At 43.2% G+C, this 24,861-nt stretch overlaps 1 protein-coding gene across 1 annotated transcript in view; it reads right to left on the bottom strand.

Annotated features, from left to right (window-relative positions):
• LOC311495651 (A disintegrin and metalloproteinase with thrombospondin motifs 20) overlaps window positions 1–24,861 on the bottom strand; it is a 77,086-nt gene that overhangs the window by 26,302 nt on the left and 25,923 nt on the right. The window contains exons 11-25 of the mRNA XM_084555176.1: window positions 24,268–24,372; window positions 14,833–14,978; window positions 14,420–14,601; window positions 13,429–13,565; window positions 12,156–12,273; window positions 9,440–9,535; window positions 7,242–7,408; window positions 6,936–7,065; window positions 6,148–6,274; window positions 5,861–6,071; window positions 5,368–5,532; window positions 4,798–4,968; window positions 3,764–3,883; window positions 1,756–1,863; window positions 162–326 (exon numbers count right to left, since the gene is read on the bottom strand). Coding sequence (XP_084411302.1) covers window positions 162–326; window positions 1,756–1,863; window positions 3,764–3,883; window positions 4,798–4,968; window positions 5,368–5,532; window positions 5,861–6,071; window positions 6,148–6,274; window positions 6,936–7,065; window positions 7,242–7,408; window positions 9,440–9,535; window positions 12,156–12,273; window positions 13,429–13,565; window positions 14,420–14,601; window positions 14,833–14,978; window positions 24,268–24,372 — 2,148 coding nt within the window. The remainder of the gene's footprint in view (window positions 1–161; window positions 327–1,755; window positions 1,864–3,763; window positions 3,884–4,797; window positions 4,969–5,367; window positions 5,533–5,860; window positions 6,072–6,147; window positions 6,275–6,935; window positions 7,066–7,241; window positions 7,409–9,439; window positions 9,536–12,155; window positions 12,274–13,428; window positions 13,566–14,419; window positions 14,602–14,832; window positions 14,979–24,267; window positions 24,373–24,861) is intronic.

Below are 24,861 nucleotides of genomic sequence, written 5' to 3'. Positions count from 1 at the left end.
GAAGTTTAAGACCGAGCTGTCCGACATCAGCGGCACGACGGCACATTTAGGCTCAGGGTTATTCTTGACATCTTTGGAACGGATCAACGGGGTGATTACAGCGAGTTACCATCGGCGGGAAACATCTGCACCGATTGGACACAGTTGAACGTTTTACTCACAGGAGACCACTCTCCGGCGTGCCACTGGCCACAGGGGCTGAAGCAGGCAGAGAACTCTGGGGGGCGGGGCAGGTGGGCGCAGTGTGATTCGTCGGCCACTCCTCCCTGGGCATCTCTGCAGCTGACATAACGCGCACGCTTCCCCTTGCCACAGGACACCGAGCACTGAGGGGTGTGAAAAAAATGTAAACTGATTAGTATCGCCTCAAGTAATAATTGGAGCATGTTATAAACTATACACAGTAAACAATACAGGTATAATGTATCTATGGATCTAAACATATTTTTGAATAATGCATATGCATGTACAGTATACTTTCTTTGATTGCTAAGATGAATTTTTAATCACAAAAGTGAAACAGAAGTAGTAATGTATTGTTTTAGAGCGATTTAGTTCTGATGTCCAAGCTGGGACATTTTGTGAGACACCTTCTGTTTCACATTGTTAAGCTTGTTTTGAACTGTCTGTCCGTCTTCTAGTCTTCAGCCAGAGCAAATAAACCTGAGTTGAAATCTGTCTGTTTGATGCTTGACTACATAACGTTTTTCTCGCAGGGGAGGACTTTTACAGTTCCATAATACCAGATGGCACCATCTGTACAAAGAATTTCAAACATTTTTATACTTATTTTTCCAAGATCTGGCAACATTTTTTCATGAAAACAATATATATTGTGCTTCCTCGCCTGGTGTCATAAATAAATGTGTTCAGGACGTCTACCACTGCGGTGTCCTGAAGTAACTCCCTTATCAGTTTTCACCTACTTAGACTCTGTTCCAGGTATATTTTCGCCGTCTCAAGAGGACATCACAGTACACATTTCCGAAGGGATGAATGCTTAATGCAATCAAATGGCTCTGGCTCAAATAGGCACGTTAATATCCTGATGGTATCAATGACTCTCAAAGGGAATGGCGGTTCCGCTGCATGGGGATCGTGTGCATGTGCCGTGCGTGCATGCGCGTGTGTGCGCGCGTGTCTGTGTGTAAGACCACACTCGCGCAGGACTCTTTGACATGTGAGCTCACCAACTCTCAGATTGACAGACGGGGTTCAATCTGAGAAACCGTAGACTCATGTTTAGATGGAATCTGGTTTTCATTTGCCACGAGTAACAATGCAAAGTATCAGGGAGACAGAGGGGCCTCTCAGCCCAGACACTGGGGCCTACGTGTGTCTGGATGTGTGTGTGCAGATGCGGCAGGGGGTAGAAGAGACAATGCCAAAGAGGATCATAGCAGTGTACAGTGTGTACTGTCAGAAAGAATGCTGGGATATACAGTGAGGTTGAAGTTAATATTTGTAAACACACATGCAGGAGTCCCATCATTACTGGAGCACGGCTTCCTTCTAATAAACACACATAAACACGCCCTGTATACAAACTGCTCCATTAATATTGTTATGTCTTCTTCTCTATCAACGGCAGAGGTAAAATGCGTAATAACTTTCCCTCAAGCTACACCCACAGAATGATGACCAAAACAGTACGACAATTTGTATATAATTTAACAGAAACACACATTGCTTTTGTCTATTCTACAGGATGTAATCTGCTCTGATGGACTCAGTGAACAGTATTTGTTTTCTCACCGAGGTCCAGGAGCCATATCTCCACTGGGTCAGGAGCTGTGCAGAGTTGTCAGGGCGAGGCGTGCTTTGTGCAGGAGAGGCCCACGGACACGGCGGCATCTCACAGTCCTGCAGATACAAACACGCAACAAGGTATCGCGTAATGAGCTCTTAGGTGCAATACAGAGTGGATCAGTGGGAGTGAATATGCAACAGAAATATCTTCCTTGAATGCAGAGATCCAGTCTGTATGATGCTTTAATGACAACCTACTCTACCTTAAAGGAGTACTGTTATGTTATATTAACGTCAAACAGAAATGCTCTCAATTGCATTCATTTTGCACTCTTCCAGCTTAAAGTATCTTCTTTGTGATTTATTTTAAAGTTTGTAGACCCATATATCAAAGTGTCTGTTCATATCAAGATGACCTGAACTCCTACAGACGTCACAGATCACCTATCTGGAGACTTAAAGGTCATCAGTTCAACGCTGTCTAAGAACACTTAAAGGCCAGCTGAACTCAAAAATGTGTTTTAGTCAGTGTTACTTCTCTTGGGTGTTTGACCCGTCACTGTGCAGAGTGATGAATGCATTTAGAGATTGACACTAGAAGACTGTCCCTAAATTCTTGTCCTGGATAGTTTTTTGTAATGTTTCATGTCACGCTCCTGACAATTTCAGGAGAATCCAGTAGTACATATAATCGCATATCTATATGTATATTTCTCAGAGATAAGAGGCAAAAGTTACACTCAAAACTTCAAACATGTCTGGAGGGGATCTTTGAGAAAAACAATTAAACCACCAAGGTAAAGCCTTATGGTCTGTGACACTGAATTAAAATTTGGGTCAAACTAAACCAAAGCAGTTAAATTTAACAGAGACTGATAATATTACCAAGCCTGGTTTGGCGACACTCTATTCTTGAGTTCATTGTGTGGCGTGTTTTAACCAAAAAAGACTACAAAAATACCTCTTCAGGCAATTGGATAGGCTTACAACTAACCAGAGATAAGATAAGATAAGATAAGATAAGATAAGATAAGATAAGATAAGATAAGCCGTTATCCGACAGGGGATGCTAATTTAAAACATCCACATTAGTGACACTGAAAAAACAAACAGGTCATATGTTGAATCACGGTCAGTTTTATATTTTCAGTGAATAGGTTTAATAGTTGCTCACAACAGGAGTTGCGAAGCCTTTGTTGGGGTCTTCGGGTTCAAGTGGATAAGATTTAAAGCTGCATTCATCAGTGTTTATCAGTTTGCCTGAGCTCCACTGAGCATTTTAACGACTTTCAGCTTATTGTTTTGGTTTTAAGACCCACAGCTGTACTGTTTGGATCGCTTCCACTGCTCTCCTTTTGAGTCACAGCAGGTAGCTGTTTACACTCAAAAAGCTACGATGCATTAGTGATACTGGACCAGAAGTGGCTGGCAGACGTAACCAAACATGCTGCAGCTTGAGTGCTAGATGTAGTACTTGGGAGATGGTGGAGAACAAACAACAGAAAACAGGAAAGTGAATGCTGAACTCACAGCTAATACAATGACATTCAGTTTGCCTGAGACATGACTCTTAAGGCATGCTAATGTTGCTCTACTAGTCTTGTTCTGCTGACCCCCAAACGTGTTACTTTGGCACTTGACTAAGGACATTTTAATTCCTCAATCATCATTTTTCAAAATGAAAGATGGGGAAAAAAACAACACTTTGAAACAATATAGAGCTTGCATATACTGAATATGTAAATATAAATTATAAATATTAAATGTTATATTCAAATGTATGGTCATTTTTATGGGCAATACTCCTTAATGAAGCCTCTTTAATAATGCTTCCTGACGATGGAGCATATGATATCTGCAATAAATACTGTTTGCAGTAAAGCTGCCAGTCTTTTATGACATACATCATTTGTCTATGCTAAGAGCAAAACACACTGACTCAGTGAGAAATTAGGGTAATCACTTAGTTATTTCCGCAGCTCGCTTTTCTTTTCTTCTCTTTCTTTTCTTTTACCTGACTGTCCCTGGGCCTTGCCGCAGCGTTGCACTCTCTGTCATCTACCGTCTCACCATAGTTCCCCGACACACACCTGACAGCTCTCATCTGGTAGCCATGGCCACAGGTCACTGCACACTAAAAGACAAAATTACACACACACATATATTCACAAACACAAGGAGAGAGATGCCCAGTCAACCGCCAGCTATCTCAAACTCTATCTGAGTATGTCAAGGTTGATATCTTAGACGGGGCCTCATTCAAGGTCCAGCTCAGCAGAGCCTGGCTAAGACCCTGACATGCACACGCACACAGACACATGCATTCGCATTCACACACTCGGTCTTGACTTGACCCTTTACCCAATTCTTAACTCGCATACGAGGCCATCTACCCACGATTAGGTACAACACGAGAGCAGAGGAAGTGCCACAGGATCAGTTTATTTTAGAAGCAAATTATAATTGCACTGGCAATAATGGCCCAATATATTCCAGCTCTCTAAATACCACTATCTAAGTTCACACAAACCAGTGTGGGAGGGCATTAGGTCCTTATGTAAAAACTAGAGTATGAATGGCATCCATTCATACATGTTTCATTCAGTTTCTCTTTTACCTTAACAGTGCTAAATATATTCAGAAACTGTTAGATATTTGGATATCTGAATGCAGAGGAATGTGTGTGTGCGTGTGTTTGTGTGTGTGTTTGTGTGTGTGCACTGTGGTTCAGGTTTAGTCTGGCAGGATATGAGGGCAAAGTGAAAGTACCACGGAGGAAATGGCAGCTGGACTCACAGAGCACACACTCCTCTGTAACTCGCCAGTATATCAGTTTACACACACACACACACATTTAAACTAGAAATATACACCATCACTCCTACACACCACATTCTCTTTGACCACACACACATGCACAGACACACACCCGGTAACAGACACAGCTCCAAGACAGCCACACATGAAACCCATTTCCTCAGTCACCTCGCCCCCGCGTGTCTACGTCTTATCTGTGTGTGTGCACATGTGTGCGTCGGCAGGACTCACCGCCCCCCAGACGCCGACTTGCCAAGATGCACACTCAGGCAGCTCGCAGCTCCCCACGGCAGAGGGTTTACTGGACGGGTCACAGAAGTGCTCGCTCAGCTTTTCCTCCCCGGCTCCCACGCTGCAGGACACTTGCCGGTGCCTCATCCCTTTCCCACAAGTCACAAGACACTGGTGGGAGAGATGGGTGAGGTAGGGTGAGAATTATAGTGGAGAGGGGTTTTAAGTGTTTCTTTATATTGTTTAGAAGATGGAACACCCACAGTTTATGTCCTTTCACTGAAGCCTCTAAAATGATAATAGCGAACATCTATACATCTTTTAAATTGTGTCAACAGGAGCTGAATAAGATTTTTACAAAGGAAGGATTTATTGCTTCCTGTATAACACTTGGCTAGGATTATCCCTATAGCTGAACTATATTTAGTGGGAATCTGGTCTCATCCCTTCGTAATTTCTATTGGCATTTTCCATCTTTACATATAGTCGCTGGATTAAAGCATTACTATTCAGTCATTTAAGGTCTGTGTGTAGTCATATCTGCATGTGTAGTTGCGTGTAAAGGCCCACCTCGCTCCACTCACTGACAGTCCACTTCGGGCACGGCTGATCGTTGCAGGTTTCAGTGACAGCTCTCTGGAATTCATTGCACTCCCTGTCCACCAGCCGCCGGCCAAGATTGTTCATACAGTAGGACTCTCTGCTACGGCTTCCACGTCCACACGTCTTAGAGCACTGTATATCGGAATACACAATGGTGTCTGAATGCATTTTGTACAGCCATGACCACAAGACAAATATACTGGCACTATAATATTCAAGGAATTTCATAATATCAGTCTATTCAAAGGCTAAATTTTGAAGCCAACTTTGTTCGTTATATATTTTATTGTTGCATATGTGGCATTATGATGTCTTCAAAAAGGTCAACTGCCATGATATACTATGAATGTGAGCACAATTTGGTCTTGAAAAGATCAACATCAATGTGTTTTCTTTTTTATTCCATTCATTCTGTTTGTGCAGTGTACTACATATAGTGTCATTTTGCCCCTGACTGTACCTGAGACCAGGCGCTGTACTGCCAGCTCTTGAGCAGACAGTCTCCATGGCAGGGCTCTCTGGTCTGAGGCTTGGCAATGTCTCCACAGGCGCTAGTGTCCGTCCGCTCACTCTGTCTCTTCATCAGACTGTACTTCATACACTGAACATCCAGGCTGCGGTAGCCAGGGCCGCATTTGGCTGAACACTCGCTCTTTCCGGCAACATGCCACCTGTGAGGGAGGAGATGTTAAAAAAGGAGTCGTGTTTGGCGGGTGTATGCGCGTGCCTTTGCGCAATAATGCACACCTGATTTCACACTCTGTGTTGCAGGGCTCAGCAACAGCAACAGGTCGAGGTAAATGTTCACAGCGTTGGTCCGAAACCTCAAGGTGATCGCTCTTACGCACACATACTGCCTTTCGTCTTCGCTCACCTACGCACACATGAAGAAAAGCAAGGTTCGAATCAGACATCTGGCAGACACTTCACTTGTCAAAATATCACATTTCCTCACCTTTAACAGTCCGACCGCCTCTCTGACATTCAATCCCTCATCACACAGCCTTAGGGGTCCATGTTGGTCTCCGACCCCACAAACACATCTCTTTGCTGGATCCCCTTGTGCACTCTGACCCACTGGGAGCCTGACTAGCTTGCTTCCAAAAAGGGGAAATTTGAGGGGCTTAGTTGGGTTAAAGACTGGCTAAGGTGAAGGTGTCGAGCAACGTGATTGGTCAGGGTCAAACTGCGGTTGCCAGGTGGGGGATTTATGGTCCTGGAGTATGAGGGAGTACGGTTTTAAATCAAGGGGTGTGTGTAATGGATTCAAGAGAAGTCCTGATCCTAATGTGCAGTGACACTTAGATCCATGTAATAGGATGCCGTGTAATAAGTGCTGTAAGACGCATTATGGTTCCCATAAATTTCACACATCTACAGGGTTTTGGTGTTGAATATTAAACTTTATGGTAACATGGATTGAGAAGTTTGTCTTAATGCCTCTTCAGTAAGGACAGATTCAGACCCTCTGAAGCCAAAGACAAATGATCCCATTCGTCATGTGCAGGGATCTGGAAGCCAAGCTGAGGTCTTACCCTGACAGATGCGGTTGCACTCGAGCCAGGAGCCTGAGGGATCCCACACAAACTGCTCCCTGTGTTCCTCGATGGGTATGTTGAAGGAGTAGCGCACATCTGGGTTGTAGAGGTTTCCCACACACAGGACCTGTGGAACAAACAGTGGGAAAGTAAGGTCAAAGGACTTACCCGTTCATTATGTTGTCCACAGAATCACCCATTTAGACACAGTTTAGCTCAGTGTGTTGCCAAATGAGAAGCAAAGCAAACTTTTGCAGAAGAGGATACAAAGACGAAAGTGCCACAGAAACGTGCTCTTAATACCTGTAGGACGAGCTCCTCCTCGATGCGTTCAGTGCAGTTGATGCGCTCAACTTTCGTGTCTGAGCCGCTGTAATCAATGACTGTTCCCTTGAAGTTGATTTCCCTTTTGAACATGGCCACCACAAAGTTGCCGTTTAGGAGGAAGTTGGACTGGCTATCAGATAAGGCTGGAACAAGAAACGGACAGATAAGAACCACAAATCTAGAAGAAGCTTTACAGAAGGAATGCTTGCTTCCTTAACAAGTTGGCCTCTAATGAATGGAGGTTTGGGAATTGTTTATGAAACAGCATTTGTTATTACAGACTAAATAGTAAGTAAACAGTCTTTGAGTTGCAAACCCATTGTTTTGAAAAGGCACCGTTGCAGGGGAGGTATGCTGAAACACTTGTGGCACTAAATTGCAGTTATTTGCAGTTACACTGCGTGACTCTGCGCCATCTCCACTGACCACAAATACAAACAAATACATAAACATAAACCCTAAATCATCACCATCCACCTCCTTCTCTACTTCCGACATCACGGTTCTAGGAAACACGCAGTTAATTACTATCTGCGAGTACATGCCAAAACAATGTATATGATTAAGTCTCTGGACAGTACTGTGTTTACACTGAACTCTGCCTATTGTCGGATGCCAGCGAGTCAAAGGCAATCGAATATGAGCCACAGACTCTGACTGTCATTGCTGACACTTTGCAGAAATGGGGACAAAAATCCCAATGCCTTAGGAAAATAAACAGACAAGCACTCACACACATAAGGAACCTATATGAACATCTTAAAACTGCGCCTGGTGCAGAACAGACTTCTTCTGGAGTCTGTTTTCCAGAAACAAGTTCACGTTAACGCATGAACAGTGGAAAAAAGGAGCAAACTTCACATTGCATCAGGCGAAAAGATGAAAGTTTTCCATTACATGAGCGGGAAGAAAAAAGACAGAAAGAACAACGGCACACATGAGAGTTGCCAAATGAGAAAGCAATTATGTATATTTACTGAATTAAAAATAGCTTCAGGGTACTAGTGAGAGACACCCCAGAGACAGCCTCTCCACAGTCTGAGAGGCTGTCTCTGGGGAGTTTTTATGGTTGTATCAGTATAGATTTATTGTCATATTTTCTATATTGTTAACTGCATTGCTTGTGTGTTCTTGAGCTCTCTTTTTTGGCCTCTTTCCATAACATTAAATAGTGGATAAATATCACCTTCTTTTATTCATACAGTGAATGATTTCATGACAAAAGACAACAAAGACGTGGAATAAAAACACAATTTACAAGTAATAATAAATGAGTACAGCAAAGTCAAGTCCAAACATGTGGACTTTGTGCTGCTCCCTAAAGGTGAGCTTCAAACTCCAGGAGCTCCAACTTCAAAGCTATAGTCTCTTTTTCATGTCATGGCTGTGCTGATCCTCTCCACAAAAAATGTCTACATACTGTATGGGCTGGAGTGACAAAACTGGCAGCGCGTTGCAAATATCAACCACATTTAATACGGAGTCGGTTTGGTCAAAGCGGAGTCGTGGCCCTTGGGAGCAGCAGGGGCCGACCTTCTCGCAGAAGTGAGGCAATGAGGCTCTGCCAGATGTGTTTTCTGACAATTTGACTGAAACCATGTTGAACCTGACTTGAACCACCTGACCGTTTTGACAACACAAGCTTTTCTCTTTTTTTTTTTTTGTCTGGTTCTGTCATATGGAAGCACATACAGACAGAAGCACACACACATACGCATGCTGGGTCCATCTAACCCTATACCCCTATATCTACTTTCAAGCAGCCTGGGCTCCACATGCCTCTAATTAGTACGTATTGCGCCCTCATTTATCTTTCTTAGTTGCTGACACTCCATTTGCTTTCCCAGCCAACCCAGATGGACCAACGCCCCTCACGTTTCCTCCTTACATACTCAATACAAATGATAATTTCCTTTCATTTATGAAAACGGTTTGACAACACTTTGGCCCACGTCTCCCTGTCCTCTTTAATTGGCGCACACCCCTACGGCTTTGGGTCACCAGTTTATGATCATGTTAGAACTAATGGTATTGACCTATGAGTTGAGAACTGAAAGGATGTAATGTATATGTCTTATTAGGCTGGACTGCTGAGTTTCTGAAGAAATCCTGAAATATGATAAGGCTTTGCGTCAAACCTCATCCTTGTACTGACGTACGCACAGCACACTCACCGAGGTAGTTGTCATCTTCTGGCTTCCCAGAGTAGCTGACCTGCTTGATATCGATGTTGGTGGCTCCGGCTGGGATGCGCACTACTATGTTGTAACCTGAAGAAGAAAATGCACAGAGGAGACACATGGAGCAAGACAGTGAGACGAAAAGCGTGGAAATTTAAACAATTTTTACAAGGTCTCAATAGGGACTAAAGTAGCAACAATAACAGCAGTGGACGGTCCTTGAGTTTCATAATAGCTTCACTATGCTACACCAAACCTCAGCCAGGGAAGTCCAAGAATTAGGGATTTAAAATGTCACACTTAGAAAAATACAAAAAAGAAAGGGGAAAAAAAAAAGGTCTCGTCATCTCAAATAACCTGCAGGAGGCCTTGGTTTAGTCTCAGAAGTCTGACCGTGAAATGATATGTAATTATTTCCTCGACCTACCTTTGGCCTGTAATTACTACACCGGGCCTGTTGTCCCATGATAAACTAACACAGAAAAAAATTGAATGGGGAGAATGAGAGAGAGAAAGAGTCTGTGAAAGCCGAGAGGTGACAACAAAAATGTAGGTATGGAGACTGAACAGGCATCAGGAGGGATGAAATAAGCACAATATAAAGAAAACAGGATTGAATACCTAAATATGTGTTATTAGCAGCGAGTGTTGGAAATGCTAAGCTCTCATTAAAAGCTGTCCCATTTGATAAATTTGACGTGTTTGATGTGTTAGTTGAAAATAAGGATAGGTAGATAAATATAATCGATTTATGTGATTCAACGATTAGCATGACATCTAGAGCCACTCGGGGGCAGCAGTTGGTTTACATACCTCCCTCACGTCAGCCATGTAGCTCCTTACACAAAACCACACATCCAGATAAACACAGATCTTTGCTACCTGCCACACTGTAAAGGATGCTACTTTAATTTGGCTGTTTCTGGCCGTTAGCGTTACAGTTGTCTACCTTTTGATCGAGCCTTGTTGCAGAGAAATTTCCCTTACTATTCATGAAGACTAAGATGAAAACAACAGCTTTGCTTATTTCTTCACAACAAAAACCAAATGTTCATACAGTCCTTGCAGTGTACTGTTTATAGCATCAAGTCAAATTCTCTCCCCAACCAAAAGGATGAGCTAATAAAAACGCAGACTTGTGCAGCTTTAGGAACCACCAACATGGCCCCCCCTTTGAGACAACATGGTATTCACAAGCTGTTAGAGGCCTCTGATATCCCCAAGCCTAGCAACTGACCGCACACACAAAACCTGGCCACCACAGAGTGACCGAGGAATGAATAGCAAACACACCACCACGAGGAAACAAATTCAACCATGCTGCATTCAGGGAATGCTGAGGTTTACCTCAGACATGCTTTTCTCTGCCAAAAGCAAAGCAAAAGACAATGTAGATTTTTGGCCTGCAGAGGAAAGATTTTTTTTTTTTTTTACTTTTACAACCACTCCTCTTCTCTTGTTGGCATTTAGTTGACACATTGGTTGGATTTGAAGACACAAAACCTATGAAAGATTGCAGAAAACTCCAGTGGAAGTATGGAGCTGGTGCGGGACTAAAGTAGCAGCAATAACATCAGCGAACAAAGCAGTCTTTGACTTTCATAATAGCTACACTATGCTACGCCAAACCTCAGCCAGGGACGGTTCCCACCAGTGGGGATTTAAAATGTCACACTTGGAAAAATTCAAAAATCGTCATGTCAAGGAAATGCTATTAAGGAAGTAAATGGTGATTTTGTTAGGACAATGGAGTTGGTGCACTGGGAGGTATCTTAGTCAGCAGGAAAGTCTGTGGGTGATTGATTCAGGATAAGTTAGAGTCTATGCTCATCATATTTGAAGAGTAACTGCCGTGACTAGGTGAGGTGTTGAACAGATTTTGCACAAGAATGGAGATCTATGACGGGCCTTGGTTTAAAAACACAAATTTTAAAAGAAGATTCATTTCAGCTTTTACAAATTTTCCTAGGACTTGACTTGGAATGGACCTAAAAGTGGGAGGGAAAAAAATAACACTGAAACAAACAAGAAACAAAGACACATTCAGGGAAAAAAAAGGGTGAACAGTAAACAAAACAGGCCCAGACCCAGGAGTAGAGGGATATCCTGCCTGGGCTGCACTCCCACTTGTTTTCTCTTTCTTAAGGTTAAGCCAGATTTTCAGAGTTGATGTTAGTGCCTGGTTTGGTTCAACGCAGTCCATAAGCCAAAAGAGTGCAGAAAGAAAACAGATGGATAGAGATGCTAAAGCGCAGCACCACACTAACACAGAGTTAACACGATAGAGACCACACCCAGGGCTTTTTATGCTAATGCTCTGCTGCATTTCTGCCCAGACTTAAAAAGGGTTGCATGCAATCAGCAGTTGGCCCACACTGAAGCAGGACAGTACAAAGGGATGATGTCAGGTTTGTGTTTGCTATTGAAAACCTGACGGAGTGAGGTTGCTGTGTTAATTAGTTTGCTTTTCTGCATTATTCCAAATTTGTCCAAGGCATGTATTTTTGCTGGAAATCAAGCTTAATAAGCTTAAACATAACCAGATATGACATCAGTGCCTAATATGAGCATATGGCATGTCAGCGTGTTTACTGTGTATCACATTTATCATAGCTTGCCGCTGACATACTGCATGTTTAATAGCAACACTTTTTTTGAGAGCAGTCATCTATTACTGGACAGGACAAGCACTCTAAGCAGCAGGACTTACCATATTGAGCATCATTGAATGTCCCCGCGAGAGTTTTACATGATGAGTTGTCTCCCCCACACACTCCGCACTTGTCGTTCCTGGCCTTGGAGTTGAGCACATGGTCGCAGCCTGCTTGCTGAAAAGGCGGAGGTGAGGCGAGAATAAAAATGTGACATTTACCAAAGATAAATGTGAGTGTTTTAAACTAAACATTTGTCAGCTATGACACCTTGACGCCACAGACTTGGAAAGTAAAGGTGTTTCTGATAAAGAAGTGCAAACACTTCACTGGACTCGTCGAAGCTTCATCCTTTAGTTCCAAAACATCACTCACATAAAAATTTCTGCAGGTTGAGAGTTAGGTTTGGTTTTCTGAATGTAATGTACAGTATGTAACAGTACGGGGTGTACTGAAAAACACAACTGGTATTACATAGTTACCATGATAACGTGGGATAAAATTAAAGGTGCAATATGTAGTTTAGCTTTCAACAGAATGTGACAGAATGTTATTCCAAAGGTGTCTGTGTATTGTGTTGCAGAGATATTTACTGATGTTAGCATGCTAACCAGCTAGCCCTCATTCCAACACAGAGGGAAATGAAGCAGCTTTTCCAAGACAGCGTATTTTTCTTTTGTACAGTCTGTGACTCAGAGCTCTTATCAATCATGGTGAAGGACAAACAAGAACAACATTCAACACAATAATGTCTGATGCTTCATTCAGGTTGTCTGCTGGATCATCTGTCTGATGTCTGGAGAGGGTAGACGTGAACACTGATCGCACCGATGCCCATGTGCTCATGACATTAAAGCTGAGCATGAATAGCACCTCACGCTGTTGGCGTGCCACCAATTTTGCGTATTGCCAACTTGCTTCTTGGCTTTTTTATATGTGATCTATGTAAAGTTAGTGTGTATGGAGCCAGAAGTGGATGGAATCCGCAGTTCATGTTTCCACTAAGTATAAATACTGTTTATTTAAAAAAGGGACAGTGCAATTTCATAGAACACATGATTACACATGGTTAAAAAAGCCAGAATTATCCAGAAGGCTAGTTTTCATCTGTAGTCCCCTGGCCATGATGTAAAAAACTGTTTCAAGTACGCATTGAGTCAGTATTTAAATACATATAAGTGCATTCTAGCAAAGCACATCATCAAGAAAGTGGCTTTGGCGCCTCACCACTATTTTAAAGACAATGGCTACAATGGTGAACCTTGTGTGTGCACACTTCTTTGCATGTATTAACAAATCTATAAGAGGAGAAGAGGAAACATGCAGACATACCCTGCAAAGGCCTTGAACACAGATGTCGTATGTGTCTGGCCCGCACGGCGTGCCATCAATGACGCGGTCCTTCAGCTGATAGTACGCTGTAGTCCCAGCAACCCGGCAAAAGAGCTTACACCGATCCTTCATTAGTACTGGAAGGAGAATCAAAACAAACTGTGGAAAAAGTCGGACTACGGCTCATTTAGTTGATTGGATTAAAAACATCAAAATCAGGAACAATAACAATAAGAAATACAGAGAGATGATTTGCCCGTGCTGATGAAATAAAAACAACGCAACACTTCAAACTTTTGATCTTAAACCTATTCACATTGTTTTGCAAACCTCAACCAACTCTTAATAGAACTGCCAAATTTGTATCTGTTGTTTGGAGAAAAAATAATCACTTTGTATCTGACAGTGTTTGCTCCGGGGCTTGGCTTGTTTGCTTGTATAGCATCAGTTAAATGAATGAATCACTTGCAGTAACTTTGCCAGATGGCAGTCTCAGGGGGCAGGCTATCTTGGCAGGGACTGAAATACGGCTGTAAAAGGGAAAGTTGCCAGGAGGTTCATATGGAAGGGCTGCATACGGCTTTCATGTTGCTGTTGATTGGTATCAACTAAAGGTTTACAAAAGGACGCCACCTCAAGGGTATACAAAGCATGACAAAAAAGGACTCACACATATTTGCACTCTACCCTTCACAACCATGAATTCCTCAGCAAGCATTTTTTATCTTCTCCCCCTCATGCATTAAAATTACATCACATTACATAGTTGTATATCTTGTCCTTTACAACCTCCTACACACAACTTCGGTCATATAAACAGTAACCGCTGAGCAGGCATATATGCAGTATTTAGGTTAAACGTACCAAATATTCTGTATCATTGACTTCCAACCACATTGTGTAGTTAAATGTAAATAGTATACGTCTTTGATGTTGCAATCTAGGTTACCACAAGGCATTCAAATTGCGTGTGTGTAATGAGTGTACTCACTGCCGCTATACTTGGGGACCCAGCGGACGGTGGGAGGTAGACCGTTGATGTTGAAGTGCTTGCCATCAAACTGAGAGCACTGCTCTTCACGGAAATCTTTCCTTCCTCTCGGGCATGGCTCAGTGTTGCATGAGCGGAACTTCATCCTGCGACCTACACAGAACTTACCGCCATTCCTGGGCCTAGAGTAAAGGCAGACCACAGAGGCACCACGCATGAGGGCGCTTTCTGATTTCATTTGAATTCACACTAAGGAATAAAGGCCTTCTCTGGCCGTTACTCCGGATTGTAACTCATTTAAGCTGCTTGTTTCCAAAACACGCTAGATGTGACCGCTCTTTTTTTAACTAGTGAGTATTTTGCTTCAGACCTGTACATATATTTGTAATCTTTGATGATAGTTTCTTTCTTACTCAGGTTTGTTGCAGTCTCTCATGGTGCTCCTTGTTCCTCCACCACAGGACCTGGAGCACGTACTGTAAGGACCCCAGGGACCCCACTCTCCATGGACTGGCTGCAGGTCCAGCTCCTTGTTTACACACATTCCATGTCTGCAGTACTGTATGTGAATACACACAAACACACACATAGATCATGTTTAAACCATAACTGCAACTCCTACAGTACTGAAGACAAACAGACCGTGTTGAGAGCATTTGGGAGTGAAGTTCTTCTTTGCCTTCTTAGTCTTCGTTTAGATCTTTATTCTTTGACTGATTTCAAAACTATCTAGTGATGACGAGAAAAACGGAACATGGGAATCTAAGGTGAATGGAAGAAGCAATTTAATAAACGCAATGGTAGTTTGAGACTTAAGAAAATAATATTACACACTTATTGTTTAAATGGTCTCTGAGTTTCGTATAAGCCTGATTGAGATTTAGCTACCGCACATACAATGGAGAATCTACACAAATTGTTGTCTTAAATTTGCATAGTACGTGCAACATTGCATAATACAGTACATAGCTTTCATACATTAAACCCAGAAAATAAGGCGCCTTGTATCAAACTGTGCACCCACTATGCAACTTTTGCCAAGAAGTGCTAACACTGCTTTCATAAGCAAAGCACGGCAAGCACATTTCCCTTTGTGTGTAACCAAATCCGCCTCTCAGTGACTGAGTTATCGGAGGGTCCTGTTTAACCGAAAGAATGCAGGACAAGACGGCGTCTGTCTGGGTACGTAGCCCGCCGCCCGGGCACACAGGCACGGGGAGAAATGGCACCATGATAAGGAAACTCTAGAGTTGTGATAACAAGAGGAACAAAGTTCATTACTGACTTGACATCAGGAACTCCCTTTCTCCTGCTCAGCTGTGTATTTATTCAGGTACACAGTGTTCAACCTGTGAGCAGAAAAGGAGGATACTCCTCAGTGTGTTCATTTTCACTACATTTTTTGCTGTTTGTGAGGACGGTTTGCCAGTTGTTACTTTCACTGCCAGCTCCGGCCAGATGAGAAATGAAACTACTAACATTTCAACAGGCCGTACTCCCACCATTCAAGACAAGACATTTAATCCGTTACATCAGATTAAAAAAAAGTTAAGACCGCCTGTTCTGAAGACTCTTGAGATCTGAGAAGAAAATCGCGTGAGATCCGCTTCAGTGGATTTTTATAATTACACTATTAAACCAGGGAGGATATCAATCAATGTCATCTCCTGGACAATGGCCAATCTGGCCAGTTTGTGCTACACAATTTGCAGACATCATCTTAGGTGAACACCTGCAAAAGTGCAAAGGTAAACAATCCCATGTAAACATACACGGTTTGGCACCACTGTTTCTACTATCCTGGCCTCATCTGCATGTGTATACTGGACACTTGTGGATCTAATGATGGAGTGTAAAGTTTGTGCACAATGACAGACAGGTGTTAACAGCTGCAGGGTATAGACTAAACAAGCTGCAAACATTTCCATAATCCAGACGTGGTTTGAGAAATTCCCTGGCTCTCTCTTCCGACTCCACTGTTACTGCAAAACGAAGGTGCTGATCATTTTGATGGAGCACTAGCACGAGACAAAATACAATAAAAGGCAATGAAAAGAATGCAGTAAAACAACCACATGAGTCAAAATGGTTTTCACACCATGAAAAGGCAAACAGGTGTTGGTCCTTGCTGGCTGAGCAACCGCCTCAAGAAAAATAGAGCCAAATATTCAGAGTTCAAGAAGCTGTCAAAGGAACACATTTAAGAAGTAAATCCAACAGCTTTCCGTTGTCACAGCAAAAAGTTTTCCCTGCCCTCACACCCCCTTCCCCCAGCTCAATTTAGGGACTGTCAACCCGGACCTGAGCATCTCCTCTATACCTCCTCTCCGCCACGGCCACCCATCCCCCTTATCCCCTTATGGGAAACTGCAAGGGCCACGCAGAGACCACCACAGTGCAACAAGGCAGCGAAACCCAAGGAGCTGTCAAACACAAGGCGGACTGTCTGTCACAGAGGACCAAAGACTGTGTAAGCCTCTGAGGCATTCCACTCTTCCCGCTGGCACCCTGTGTTTACAACCGTTTTGTTTGGCTTGAAAAGGTGATGTGGGTGAAAAAAAGAAAGGAGGAAAGGGGGGAGTGGTGGAAGGGGAAAAGAACATCTGTGTGTGGTGATGTGTGTGTGTGTGCTGGGGTGGGTGTGAGCATGCGCAAGACTATGCGTTCGTGTGCACATGTGTGAATGAGTGGTAAGTGTGAGAGGGATCGGCCAGGGTCTGGAGGCATCTGGGGGCCACGCTCAATTCCAATTAGCCTCTCCCCAAAGTGCACAAACACACTTGGAAAACACATCATCATGCAGGTTAGAGTTGAAAGGCAGACTTGGCAAGTCTCAAACAAGCATTAGGGACACAGGCAAACTCTTTCCTAGAAAGATTGTCAAATTATGCCCTCAGTTGGGAATGTGGTGAGACATTTGAAGGTCTTGTGAGAGAAACCTGTCCAGCTGTGACTAGCATGTGTTTCAAATAAGGAATTTAACAAAGACACATGCTGACTCATCAACTTATATCAGGATGTGCATATATGTATACATAACACACGCTTGCTTCTTTTATGTAACTTAACAAACAATGATACTTTTGTTTCTTGGCTCTGAAAGTATGGACTGAATACATTTTGACAAGCTGAGCCATACAGCCACTAGCAAGTAGTCACCAGCAGACTAACCCCTGCAGTGGGAACAGTAAGGACAGCAGCATCTGCTCTGAGCTCCTTGGCTGGCTGGTTTGGAAGTTAGCGCCCTGTAATTGCCAGGAAACTGTTGCAGAGAGCACCTCATTTCTGAACCCAAGCCATACATCACGCAAGAATGAGAAGGCAGAGGACTGATTTAAAAAGCATTCCGCTCTTTCATTTTAACACGGCCATTTCCAAAAAGCATGACCTTTCATGTTGTGGTGTCTTTCTCATGTGTCTGGGTTAGGAGTTCACTTTGGCCTTGGTCTCCGTCTCTGACACCCCGAAGCAAGCCCCCTACCCCCCATCTCAAAAATGCACAATTAGAACAGGCTGCAATCTGAAAATTTATCCTTAAAACATCTGGAGCCACCTGCCAAAATTTAGGAATGTGGACCACCGATGTTGATTTTTAATATGGCTTTACTGACTTTTACATGTGTTGTAACTTGATCTGGAGGTGAGACGTGATATAGAGCGCATGAAGCCACAGTAGTTTCCCTTGGGTGAATGGAGGATTGTAAACAAGTAAAATGACAGCTGTTATTATAGAGTGGATTTACACCATTCATGTTTCAGCCAAGGCATGCATTTTCCCCCCTGTTAGTACTTCCTCTTTCCCTTGTGTTAAAAGGGTGCGAAGACATGAGGAAGAGAAATGACAAGACTTGGGGAAGGTGAGCAAAAGAGAGCAACATGATGCAACCATGACCCCAACCAACCTCTCTCTTTTTATCTCCTCGCTTTGTTTCCTATCCTTTTTTTTCCCCACTCCGCTGTGATCTCTCCTACCCCCACATCTTTCCAAGAAGTGTAAGAGTTGTCATTATAGTGAATGAGTAGTTTGGCCACATCAGCTGTTCCATTCACGCGCACCTCAGCACTTCAGAGACACGTTTACCGTTGGCCTTCTTCACTTATCATCACCCCTGTACAACAGCTGAGGCACATACCTCTGTAATCCTTAAAGTGGCATGCCATTTATACTTTTGAATTGAAACTGGACCAAAAAATGTAACGTGAAGGATGACAAACCTAAAGAGAATCACGATCAGATACTTCAGCTTTAGAGACATTTTTTTGTGTTTCGTTTAGCTGTCCATTTACTGTTCACAAGTATGTAACAAAAGCAGTACTAGTGGAGCCATTTGTTCTGTGAGAGTTGTGTAGCTCACACCATGTTAACAGTAAGAACATTAATACATGAATTGCTAAAACCCTTATTATTTACTAGGAATTTTCAGATATGTCTGCTTTCCATCATTTAAACCAAGTTCCCAACTCCAGGACTGAAAAATAGGGCCAACGTGGGAGTGCCAAAAACTGTAGTACCTTGAATGGCCACTTGAGGCTTTCTCTAATAACAAGCCAACCCCCATCATAGCAGATACACCAACATATTTGAAGATTTGTAACAAAAGAAAAACAGACCTTATCCCTATATATGATTCACCTATTCATGACGACAGTACATTTTTTTTTTTTTTTTTTTTTTTAAGGCTTTGGTTTAAGGTATTTGTTGGGGTGCTAGCTTCCAATCTAAATATCACCCACCTGCTTCCGCTCCACTCGTCCACTACCTCTCTGACCATTTTTAGATTTGTCAGGAGCTCTGCTATGTTCATATTCTGACAAAGTTAAAAAACACACTGTGGCAGAGTTGCTCTTAAAGTGTGTTCAAGTGTTCTGTTGTCATCTGTTTAAAAATAAAGTGCTGACATATACACATGCACCGCTTCACTCCATCACTGGGTCAATTAAAACGGCAGACACATCTTTGATTTGTGGTTGCTAAACATCACTAGTTTGTCCATCTAAAACTCAAATATTTAAACATAGTTCAGCTGGAATGAGTCCCACAATTCCTGGATAGCTGTTCACTAAGCAAAAGACTAGCATTCAGGATTTTGTGGGCTGTGAAATGTGGGGCTTTAATACAAATCATTATAGGTGACATGATCATAACGGTTTTTATAAGGGTTTCACTGTGTGTGTCAGATGTTGTGTTTTCACATTTTTGTGGAGTTCCTGTCATTTTGTAATTAATCCAGTGAATACATAGTTTTTCACAAAGTATTTGGCACAATGCCACTACACTCTACTACAGTCATGCAAATACATATCTCGACTTCTACACAGCCAAGCAGTGAAAGCTCCACTCAGTGGCTACCGGACACAGTAATTCCATCAGCAAACTACGTGAATGCTAAAACAGCAATCCTCTTGTTAGCCCAAATCCACAGATATGTCTGTGACGACGGCAAATCAAAGTGGTAACATCCTGCAAACATCCAGAGATTAGCTGCGAGTGACACTGATACCAGTCTCACAATCCCAAGCTCCCATGCAGGCACACGCGCACACACACAATAATACACACAAACACACACCCCTGCCCAGCATCGTACCACAAGCCTGTCAGGCTGCCAGTGGAGCTCCAGCCAACACTCACGGCCTCCGCCAACAGACTCCATTCTGCCTTGGCTCCACTTTTCAAGACCTCACTATCTCACTCTAATTGGCTGAAACCAGAGCAGGCTGTCATTCTTTTCTGAGGAATGTTCTGGAAATCAAAAACAACTTCCCGTTTATTCACTTACACTAACCACTCAATTAAGCCCCTATTAAAAGCATCTGAGAGCGTTTGAAATTATATTTTAAGAACAGCTCGGCCAGCGGTCGTCATTATTTGAATGAAATCAAAAACACTGGAATACTAAATTTGTCATTTTGCAGTGAATTCCCCTCAAAATGTGGTTCAAGGGAGGTCTCTGTCAAAACCACTCTCAAGTTGACAGTAAAAAGTCAATAAAAACTCTAACAACAAATCATGACAGTTTATTCTAGCTCCATTGCTGTTTTTTTTCTCTCTGCCACCCACCAAGCAATGACGTGGTGAGAAGCAGCGTAGGGAACTTCAAAGGGTGGGGCTACTGATACAAGGCCAAGCGGTCCCTGGCTTTGGCTTGACAGCCGCTTATTGACCATGCTGGCTGGCCCCTAATTTGCATGGACACACACATACACACACACACGTCTGCCTGTGTGCATGTGTGCTTACGGTTAAGGGTAGGTAATTCTGCAGTGTCTGCATGCACACACAATCAGAACACACGCACGAACAGACACGCGCTGACACACAGGCAGGATCCTTTTGAAGAGTGAGAGGGACTGAAAAGGGGAGGAGTAAAGGAGAAAGAGCAAGAGAAGAGAAGATGAAGGGGAGGGAGGGTGGTGGCTGTATTTATAGACAACAAGTGATGGGATGCCCTCGTTAGTGTACGGCCCACTGAGCCAGATGACAGACGCGCCGCCAAGAGGTCATGTGACCGCATTACTCACTTCGGTGCTCTGTGAAAGCAATAGACTGGGAGCGAGGGCGGGAGGGAGAGAAAAAGCCAGAAGTGGAGAAGGAAAGAGTCGGAGAAGAAAGGGACACAGAGAGAGAGAGAGAGTGAGAGAAACTAGCCACAAACCCTGCAGAGGGCCGTTGCCCTATTTTAACTAAGCAGTGTACAAACAAACTTTTTTCCTGCCTTTATTTAGTGGACGTGCCTCACTCCACTATTTGAGCATTGACCTCAATTACCCAATGCGGTCACAATTTTGTTTCATAACCCGATGGAACAAAAAACTCAACCCAGACAATGCGGGCACAAGAGGTGACAGACATTCAGAAAGTTTACTTGGTGACGTGTCTGATGACATGGCAGGCTTAGGTCTATCTGAAACTACAAAACCGATACTGTGCTAACTGGTAAGACCAAATCTACTGCTAGTTTTCCCCATAGATTCCATATTTGTAGTCCTCCACATTTGACACCTAGTGCGACAGGAGGGTGACAAAAATCTTGCAAAGCCTCAAAGTCATGACTTCTTAATAAGGAATAAACAGCTACAAAAATGGGGTCAGGACATGAAAAGGGAAGACGCAACAGGTGTGTTACATTAAGACCGCACAAGAAAAAAGAAAGCCACAAATGAAAAAAGAGGCATCAAGAGATGTAAAGAATGAACAATGTAACAAAAGAATCAAGGAGAACCATCTGACCTGGGCCTGCAGATTATCAGACTCAAGAGGCAGAAGGATGACTACAAACGCACTCATGGGCACACAAACACACCGCACTGAAATACCACATAAAAGAGCAATTGTGTGGGCAGGTGAGTGTCGGTGCAGGGTCCCCTTCTCTTTCAACTTGCTCTACTTCAAAAAGCACCCTGCATGAAGATGGAACTGGGGCCTCAGCGCCACAAACAAAAGTGGTGCCACCACTGACGCACACGCTGACGCAATTTAAAGAAAACTGTCCTCAATTATGCTCATATGAATAAAACACACAAAAATGCAAAATATTACAAAATGGTTTAAGTGATGGCTGAGGTGACCCATTAAATCAATAAATGAGCAATGGGCTAACTAGAAGTTGTTACGTTGCATTGAACAACTGTTTGTTGCCATTGATATATCAGTTTGGCATGTTCCTGACAAGTTCCCTCAGTATGGAAAGAATCTCGACTGTATTCAGACATTACCGGCCTATTACATTTTTCTGTAATACTTTGATCACTCACTAACAGGCTGCCCCAGCGATAACAAAAAAAAAAAAAAAGGTATTTACGTCAGAAGCAAATTAGTGCAAGACCTACCAAATCTGAATGGGTTCCCTACGGGTAGTTTGTACCCATATTGAGATTTCCCAAAGTGGTCTGCCAGCAGTAATCTGTGGAACGGCTAGCTAAACACTGAATGTGGTTGAATGTGGTAAAGACCCCCCACTTCCTTCGCACTTTGGAGGCGCATTGCCTGATCACCACAATGAAGAAACCAACCATGGCTCTACAGATGGAGCCAGGGATTGTCAGTCAGTGGGTTAGTCCACCACTTCAGTCCAGACGGACATGTCACAACAACTATTAAATGGACATTTAATTTTGAACAGATATCCACAAGGTCTGGTTGCTTTGGTGACCCCCCTGTTTCTTTATATAGCACCACAGTGAGATTTTGGGTGACATTAATCAGTGTTGGGTGCAAAATATTTGGTGAGCACAAATTTACCAAGCCATTGCTTTCAGTTTCCAATAAAGACCAGAAAGTTGTGGTGATACTGCCAAATCAGCTCAAGTGAGGTTATGAGGTTGCATCTTAACAAACAAACCACTTGGTGTGACTAAACACAACATGTTTCTCCCACAAACAGGCTGAGAGCAGTATGGGAGCTACAATCTCAGGACCATTACTGTTTAGTCTGGTTGTTGTAGTTGGATTAAGATGTTAGCTATCCCCTGTTAACCTCTCCTCGCTAGACTGGGCTGATCCAGGACCTAACATGGCGAGGAGGGAGATGGAGCCAGATGAAAGGATATAAGGGATATGAGACTTACATGGGCCCACACTGCAAGACTCCTAGAGGGCAGAAGGTTAAGGAGAGAAGAGAACTTTCCTTCTCTCGCTCCCTCCCTTTCTTCCCCTCATGCATGTTTCGAATGCTAAACACCAGCCCATCAAATCCTCCTCCCCCTGTACCTCCTCCTTGCTCTCCTCCTCCCTCGTCTCCTCCCACCTCCTGCTCTGGAGAATCACTGATGTGAGGTCTTTTGTGAGAGCGTTGGCTGGCCTCAGACTGGGCTCCGTTACGGCCTGACCACTGACCCACTCACCCGCTTTTTAAAGAGGTTTTAGGGTCATGGGTTCAAAACAAGGTGACTCAACTGTGAACGGCGGGCGGCATCCTCTTTCAAAGGGCCCATGTCTTCACCTTTCCCTCTTAGGACTCGCGCTCCCTCTTTATCTCCCCCTCTGTCTGTCTTTTCTTTCCTTTTCTCTCATTCTCTTTCACCCCCCTCCCCTTTCCCTGCCACCCTTACGTCCATGTATCCTCAGTGACTGACCCGCCGTCTCAGCCCTAATTAGCATAGCATCCCAGAGCGAGGAGAACATGAAGGCTAATGGGGGTTGGGGCCCCATAACAACACTGAGGGTAAAGCTTCAAGTTTCTAACTAGGGCCATCACCTGACTACATTTACATGGTTTCTGCATCCAGAACACAGGCAGCACAGTAATGCATGATAAATTATTCCCTTTTCTGGGTAGAGGAAGTGAACTGGAAGGAAATGGCATCAGGATTCAAAGCAAGGATGCATGGGAGGTTTGGCTTGGTTCAGTAATGTATTTTGTCTAAAATGCAATGAGGCATTTAACAACAATGATGATTAATGGAGAAGGAAATACATTGGCCGTTACGATATGGTGATCCAAAAACAGGTATTTAAGTCTAACCCGTATTTGGGTTTAACACTGGTTTCATGGTAGCTGCACATGATTCATTGTGTTTTTCTAACACTGACTCAAATGGACTTTACTGTATCGGGACAACTCAGGCACAGAACCTCCCTCCTGAGTAAGTGATTGAACTAAATACAACATACAATAGATCTAGCTCTATTTGTGCTGCACTACCCATTTACAGTTCAGGTTCAGAAAACTTGATTGCAGCTGTATAAACACAACTTCACCCCCAAACTGGCAAACCATGACCACCGTCTGGAGCACAATAAATGTCTCCCTACTGACTAGAACATATGGGTCAGTAAAAGCTCTATGGATTTTGGTGTCTGCCATCAGCACAGGTCTACACGTGGACTGACTGACTGACTGACTCACCATTCCATGTCCACAGTCGGTCCCATCAGCCAGCGGCATGTGCTGCGTGCGACAGCCTTTATGGTCCCCCTCTGCACTCGTACACCACAGCCTCTTGCACTGTTTCTGTGGGGGGAGGGCACGGCCAATAAATAATTTTGTCTATGATGTGACAACATTTTATCGGCTTCCAACACATGTGACACGAGTAGGAATATTTGATTTATTCAGTGACTTCTGAAGAGCTACTTCCAGCCATATCGTCTTACTTCTTGTGGGAGTGTAATTGTAATATGTTAAAATAAAACATGTTTGTTCAGTTTTTCAACTGAAGCAGTTGGTGAAGTGACACATTCTCCCATGCTTCAATACTTTCCAGACATGTACACAATAATTGTAAGAATCCACGAGAAGCCAAGTTAGGTTACTCTCTCTCTCTGAATCTTGTTAAAATGCATGTTTCACAGTTAACTGATAACAGTTTATCTATATGGATATGCGGATAACTGATCTGCTGAGATCTGTGAGGGTTTATTAATAAAAGGCATCTAGGAGAGAAACATCTTAGATCTTCTTCCACCTGTCTTTTTTCACTTTTTCAGTATGGCTTGAACT

The sequence above is a fragment of the Chelon labrosus genome (genome assembly GCF_963514085.1).
Source record: "Chelon labrosus genome assembly, chromosome: 11".
In the NCBI taxonomy this organism is placed as follows: domain Eukaryota; kingdom Metazoa; phylum Chordata; class Actinopteri; order Mugiliformes; family Mugilidae; genus Chelon; species Chelon labrosus.
The sequence above is the reverse complement of the archived record's forward strand: the minus strand, read 5'-3'. Positions and strand labels throughout refer to the sequence as shown.